Source organism: Microcaecilia unicolor, chromosome 1, assembly GCF_901765095.1.
Source record: "Microcaecilia unicolor chromosome 1, aMicUni1.1, whole genome shotgun sequence".
Lineage (NCBI taxonomy): Eukaryota > Metazoa > Chordata > Amphibia > Gymnophiona > Siphonopidae > Microcaecilia > Microcaecilia unicolor.
Genome location: NC_044031.1, coordinates 459447547 through 459454922, shown reverse-complemented (window position 1 = coordinate 459454922; position 7376 = coordinate 459447547). Strand labels below are relative to the sequence as shown.

At 44.0% G+C, this 7376-nt stretch overlaps 1 protein-coding gene across 1 annotated transcript in view; it reads right to left on the bottom strand.

Moving 5' to 3' along the window:
• Positions 1-3340, bottom strand: part of LOC115457779 (protein diaphanous homolog 1-like) — a 71938-nt gene extending 68598 nt beyond the window's left edge. The window contains exon 1 of the mRNA XM_030187407.1: positions 3316-3340. Coding sequence (XP_030043267.1) covers positions 3316-3340 — 25 coding nt within the window. The remainder of the gene's footprint in view (positions 1-3315) is intronic.
• Between the last annotated feature and the right edge of the window lie 4036 nt (positions 3341-7376).

The following is a 7376-nucleotide window of genomic DNA, read 5'->3' as shown; positions in this document are numbered from 1 at the left end:
GTTCCATTATGGTTGAAAAACGTCCAAGTGTTAGGAACACCCAGATCCCGCCTTTAACACACTCCTGACATGCCCTCTTGTGATTTGAATGCACTTCTGATGGACGTCATAGAAAAACATCCAAAAATTGTTTTTGAAAATATCAATTTTGATGTTTTTGTGAGAAAAACATCTAAATGCAGATTTATGCCACTCATTGGACATTTTTCTGTTTTGAAAATGAGCTCCTTAATCACTCAGCTAATGGATGCTCAATTATTTATATACTAGTAAAAAAGGCCCGTTTCTGACACAAATAAAACGGGCGCTAGCAAGGTTTTCCTCGGAGTGTGTATGTTTGAGAGACAGTGTGTGTGAGAGATGGAGTGTGTGTGTCAGAGAGAGAATGAGAGAGAGACAGAGTGTGTGTGTGTGTGAGAGAGAGAGAGAGACAGTGTCTGTGTGTGAGACCATGTGTGTATGACAGAGATGAGTGTGATAGAGAGTGTGTCAGAGAGTGTATGTGAGAGACAGTGAGTGAGTGTGTGCCCCACCCCCTCTACAGTGCCCCCCTCCCCACCCCCACCTCATTGGTCTCAGGACCACCTCCCCTGCCCCCCCTGCAGCCACCCATGTCCAGCGACCCTCCCCCCCCCCCCCCCCCGCACATCAAACCCCCTTGCCACCCACAAATATTTGTTTGATGTGTCGGGGGGGGGCAAGTGGCAGTGAGCGGCGCACTCACAGCTGATTCCAAGGCAGGGGGAGGAGTAGGGAAACACGCGGAGCAAGTTGCTCCGCAGGTTTCCCTACTCCTCCCCCTGCCTTGGAATCAGCTGTGAGTGACGTCAGCCTGGCTACGGAGCCTAGCTCAGCAACTCCAGGCGCCATGGACACAGGCAGCTACTTTAGAACATTGGAGGTGAGAATTATTATATAGGATTGGCATATGATGATATTTATGTATTTATTTTTAAGTTATTTTTTTACCTTATTTATTCAAAGGTGGATATTTATATTATTTTTTTTATATGGGTTTATATGTTATCATCTTCCTTTTTATCTTTATGGACTAAAATGGTATTAGTTTATGTGTTTTAGACTCCTAAGGCAGGCATCTTGGCCAAAACAAGGTGCTGTGTTGTCTTCTTTGACCTTTTCAAAATAAATCCAGTTTGATAGCACTTGTCCTCCATGTGGTTTATTGGATACGTCTTGTTGGTTTCACTACTTCCTTGGCTTCCTCATATGCTAATGGAAAAAGTAGCATATGGCCATTACTTTAAAAAATGGAAAGTCAGCCATTTTACTGCTGCAGTAAAAATGGCCTTAGCGCACAGAAAAAAAAACAGCTTAAGGGAATGCTAAGGCCACCTTTTACCACAGCTTAGTAAAAGCATCCTTATTTTTTATTTTGCTCTTTTTTTTTAGCCTTTTTTGTTGTTATTGCTTGTTTTTTCACTTTTTGAATTTTAGACCAGGTGACCTAGCTCCTGGGATTTATCCAGGTCTGGAAATATATATATGTTAGAAGAGGAAAGAGATAGATGAATTGTTTATACATATAAGCATGGATGATCCTGTGTAGGTATAGTATTATATAATTTATGTGTTCATGATGTGGTTTTGGGGCATATTTATCATTCCAGATTCGGACTCTGTGTGTTATGTTGTATATTGGTTATGCTATTCATGTCTGCAGTCATCAGACTGATATGTATATAGCCAGGCTTCCCACACTTGCCCTTTATTCTTGTCATTTATTTTATTATTTAGCCCATCCTCCCATGTTGTATTAGTTTGGAGAACTGTGGTTGTACTTTTATTGATGGTATCTATAACATCATAAGTAATACTCAAACAAATACAGGCACCACAATAATAAAAATTAAATTGGTATCATTAAGAGCCTGCAAATAGGTGGGGAAAATGTGGGATACAAATGTAACAAATAAATAAATATAATATCTAGGACTAGGACACAAAATTTTAATACCTAATCAAGCAAACTCTATATCTTCACCACATCTCAAATTAATTAGAATAGGTGTTTTTAAAGCTTTCCTAAATTCATTCAAATTATTAGAAAGGGGGGTAGTTATTAAGCTGGTTTAAGCTTTATTGTTTATTTGCCTCTTGATTCATGGTAAACGGCAATAATGCACATTTTATGACTATGTTTAGGCTACTGCAGGAAACATAATGAGATGCAAATCAAAATATATGCAAAACACCTTATTATGTAAATCAAATAACACAGCTTGTGTTGAACACCGAAGCTACATTATTCCAGGAAAAGTAATGGAAGCTAAAAACTGGCATTATTTTTTTTACATAGGATAACTGGGCAGCATCATAAAGTAGTCGGAGTAGAATCTTGCTGTCTTCCCCGCCCCCCCCTCCCCAGGCTTATCTCTTTCAAACTTTGGTGGCCTAGAAGGTTCTGGGACAGAAGTGTTGACATTGGTTTCAAAATTGTGCCCATCACTCCTACTGGCACTACTGCTAGGGATCAAGCTACCATATAAGGGTATAAGGCAGGGTGACCCTAGTGGTAGTCTTGTAGTACTACTGCTAGGAGGTCACAGGTGTCATTTTGAACCTAGTAGGGGCAAGAGTGACTGCCCCAGACCCTCAAAGGTCACTAGATATTGAAATATATAGGCCTGGGGGGGGGTCTCGAGTGAAAGCTGTACTTTGGGGATCTCGTGGGAGGATATTGGGGTTTATTTGGGGGGGGGGGGGGGTAGGAGGCGCCAAGCTCAGCACCAGTCCTTTGAAGAATGGTCCATAGGAGCATTGGGTTGTGATCACAAGTTGCATTCTTCGTGTACTGCAGGAGTCAGTAATCTGCGGAACTGAGATACAACAGGTTAATAACTCCCATAATAAACTAAGGTACAGTAAAGGGAAACTTTTTCTGCACGTTATTGTAAGTCCTGGCAGTCACCTAGTGTTCTCTTAGGTGCTTGAGAGGGGGTCAGGTACATCATAATTGTTTTCTAGGGCATGAGCGGGGCTGGAGACTACAGGCCTTTTTCTGCTACCTGGAGAAATCACACACATGTCACACGCTCTCCTTCTTAAATAACTGAGGCCACATTCTAGATGTGCTCTGAACCTCTTGTTATTAACTGAGTCTCTTTAGATCAAAATTAAACAGGCAGTTCTTTAGCAGGCAGGCAATAAACCTATTTACAGGTACAGAAACTTCAACTCCTCCATGCAGACAATCTCCTTAACTCCACAGCAAACTTTGAGTGTTGTCCACAGTTCATATCCACAATTATTATCTTTTAGTAGCAGTGCTGATTTATAATAAGGGAACCAACTCACATGACTTTGATGATCTCTCTTGCATCTGGGACTGTGTAGATGGTGGGTCTCCTGATGGCTGGAGAATAGTTGGTGTCCTCTGGGATCTGCCAGGGCACTGATAGGTGGTGTGTGAGGGCTTCTTTCCTCAGCTTTGAGTGAAATACTTAGCTAGATACCAAGCCAGCAAGATTTAAAAATAAAGCAGCTTATTCCTTCTGCACCTCCAATTAAGTGAGTATAGATATCCCTGATGCCTCTGGCTTACCCAGACTACAGGACTGTATTTGTGTGATGACTGGAACCTGACAGCCTTCGTTTTCCTTGTTAGCTATTTTTAAGGTTCACAGTGAAGTAGACCCCAGCTAATAATTTGCTGTGCTGCTTCTGCTTCTTGAATGGCCCATTTACGCTGTGTAGGGTGCCTATGAGCGCCCAACACGCGTCAATTTTGAGTTACTGCCAGGCTACCACATGGCCCTTGTGGTAATTTCATTTTGACGCTCGTCCCTACGCGCATCGGAAAATATATTTATTTTCTGGCAATCGGGTGGCAATCAGCATTTTACGCATGTAGGCCATTACCGCCCGGTTACCGCGTGAGACCTTACCTCTACATCAATGGCTGGTGGTAAGGTCTCAGACCCAAAATGGATGCGTGGCAATTTTCATAAAGGCATTTTTTACAGGTGCGCTGAAAAATGATTCTGCGTGTGTCCAAAACATGTCTACACGACCGCAGGCCATTTTTTCAGTGCGCCTTTGTAAAAGGCCTCTAAGACATTAGGTCTGAGTACCTCCCTAGCAGTGAGGGCCCTAGTGGGACGAAAATCCAAGAGACAAGAGGTTCGAGTTTTGTTCCAGGCTTTATAGCCTTGCAAAATTCTCTCGGAGGAAAAGCTCTTCCCCTAATCTGAATACTGGTCAAACCGGACATTCCCAGACACTCCTACAGGGAAAAACAAGGGCTAAAGAAATGTCAGAGCACTGCTTTACTTAGTGACCAGGGATGTCACTGAATACACATTTCAGATTCCTATTGGTTGAGGCTGTGGGAATTTTCTAGCACACAGGAGAAACAGTGTGAAAATCCCCCAGTCTGTACATTATTAACTATCCCCTTAATCTCAATGGTGGTGGCAATTCATTTCACAGACTTGGAATTAATCAAGGAAAGGTCCTAGCTTGAGTCCAAACTAATTAAATTGTTGAAGAGACAATAAAAACCTCTTCCAATTGGGAATGAAGAGAATGATGCAGCTAATATTTCAACCCACTGGATATAGAAGCTAGTACAAGACTGAAACACAGGCATTAAAGCCTTAAATTGAACCCTCTGTACTAAAGCAACTAGTGAAGCAATAGCAAAACAGAAAACACGGTCCCTCGATTTTGCTAGTGCTAGCAATATTCTGGACTTGCTGTAAATGACCATATCCTTCAATGTCAGCCCATAATTCAGGGTATTACAATAATCCATACAGGAAAATACCTGGAAAATAATGGCTAAATAATTTGTTAAAAAAAAAGAACTGAATATATTACCACACTAGAGACCTGGTATTTATATTTAATGCCCAACTGGTATAACATAACATCTTAAGGGGTCCTTTTACTAAGCTGCGGTAACCACTAATGTATGCTTACTACAGGGTTAAAAGCACTATCACAGGGCACACTCAGATACTGCGTGTATCTTACTTAATGCCCCTGCTCCACCCATGCCCCTCCTATGGCCATGCTCCCTTTTGAGTTGCACACTATGGGGTCCTTTTACTAAGCTGCGGCAAAAGTGGCCTGCACTGGCATCAGCACACATTTTTGATGTGCACTGAGGCCCCTTTTACCACAGCGGGTAAAAGGCTGTTTTTGTTTTATTTTTTAAGAAATGACCATGTGGCAAGTGAAGCACTTGCCGCTCGGCATTTTTGAGGGGGGAGCACTTACTGCCACCCACTGAGGTGGCGATAAGGGCTCCCACGCTAACCCAGCAGTAACTGGGCAATGCACAGCACTGCCTGATTATAGCCAGGAAAACACCGGTGTTACAAAAATAAAATATTTTTGTAGCGCTGGAAATGGCGCATGCTAGGGGTGGGTACTACCGCTGTGCAGTGCTTCCAGTTTAGCGAGTGGTAAGCCTACGTTGGGCTTACCGCCACTTAACCCTCTATAAGATTTGCATGCAGATTTTATATAATAGCACTTAGCAAGCTATGTGCCCAAATCTAAATTGTTGCCAATTAACGCTAATAATTGTAGCCAAATTAGTGCTAATTGACTCAGCCAATTTAGTTGTGCATGCATCTCAGGATAGTACACAATTTTTGCATGGAAATTGTGCACCATTTATAGAATCCAATGGCATTGTAGGGTTATGCCCTGCCTATATAGATACAAACAGGAAGCTTCAGCGAGTTGGGAAGTAAGAATGCCAGGTAGACTTCTACAGTCTGGATCCCATAAATGGCAAAAAACAGATCAGGATCAACGCTGGAGTGAGCTTCGAAGGCAACACCAACAGTTGAGAAGTGGGACCAGTGCTGGGCAGACTTCTGTGGTCTGTGCCCCAAAATTGGCAGGGAGAGAGAGATTATCCAGCTTATAATCAAAAGAGAAAAACGCCTATATTGTGACCCAAATCGGGAGATGGGCGTCTTCTCCCGTGGGCGCCCAAATCGGTATAATCGAAAGCGATTTTGGGCATTTCCAACTGCAATCTGTCGCAGAACGGGTAAAGTTGATGGGGGCGTGTTGGAGGCGTGGTGAAGGCGGAACTGGGGCGTGGTTATCGGCTGAGGAGAGATGGGCGTCTTTAGCTGATAATCGAAAAAAAAGGGTTTTTACCACGATTTTGGGTCACTTTTTTGGACCCTTTTTTTTCACGAACAGGTCCCAAAAAAGTGCCCCAACTGACCAATGACCACTGGAGGGAATCGGGGATGACCTCCCCGGACTCCCCCAGTGGTCACTAACCCCCTCCCACCAAAAAACCCCACTTTACAAACTTTTTTTCCAGCCTCTATGCCAGCCTCAAATGCGTACCCACCTCCATGACAGCAGAATGTGTTCTATCCTGTGACAGCCTTTCCCTGGTTCTGATGTGGCTTCGGTTGAATGTGCACCTTTTCTGTTATGCGCACTGCAGAGTCACATCAGCAATGCATTGTGGTGGGTGTAGGGTATTGGGCTCCGTGATCCACTAGCTTGCGGCAAATGCTCACGATGTTGGTAGTTGGTAGGCTCTATCCCACGGTGCTTTTCCCCCTGCTTACTGGGTCAGAGTGTGCCCTGTTTTGTTTCCGATAGTCCATGAGGTAGTGGCCATTTTTGTAAGACACTTTTAGATCCCTTTCACGTGTTAGCCACGTTACAGAACTTAGTTCTTCCCTTGAATGTGGCTGAAAGAGGGCATTGTACAGCATTCTGCCAGCTCTGACCTACTGCTCATCTCAGTACCAGGGAGACTTGTTGCCAGTGGGGCACAACCTCTGATCTGCAGTTAACTGTGAGTAAGCGTGCTTATTCCAATAAAGGACGTTTTCGGAGAGATTAGTCTTCAGGTGTCAACTGCTGTGCCAATGTTATATAGCAGCAACCAGTCCTAGAGGCCTGCGTGTATGCAGGTCCCTGGAGCACTTTTAGTGGGTACTGCAGTGCACTTCAGCCAGGCAGACCCAGGCCCATCCCCCCCACCTGTAACACTTGTACTGGTAAATGGGAGGCCTGAAAAACCCACTGTACCTACATGTAGGTGCCCCCTTCACCCCTAAGACTATGGTAGTGTTGTACATTTGTGGGTAGTGGGTTTTGGGAGGGGGGTGGGGGCTCAGCACCCGTGTAAGGGAGCTATGCGTGTGGGAGTGTTGCTGAAGTCCACCGCACTGACTCTAGGGTGCCCAGTTGGTGTCCTGGCATGTCAGGGGGGCGAGTGTACTACGAATCCTGGCCCCTCCCATGACCAAATGCTCGGATTAGGACATTTTTGAGCTGGCGTTTTTAGTTCCATTATCGCTAAAAAAAAAAACGCCCATCTCAAAATCGTCCATTTTTTCGAAAATACGGTCTGTCCCAGCTCTTCA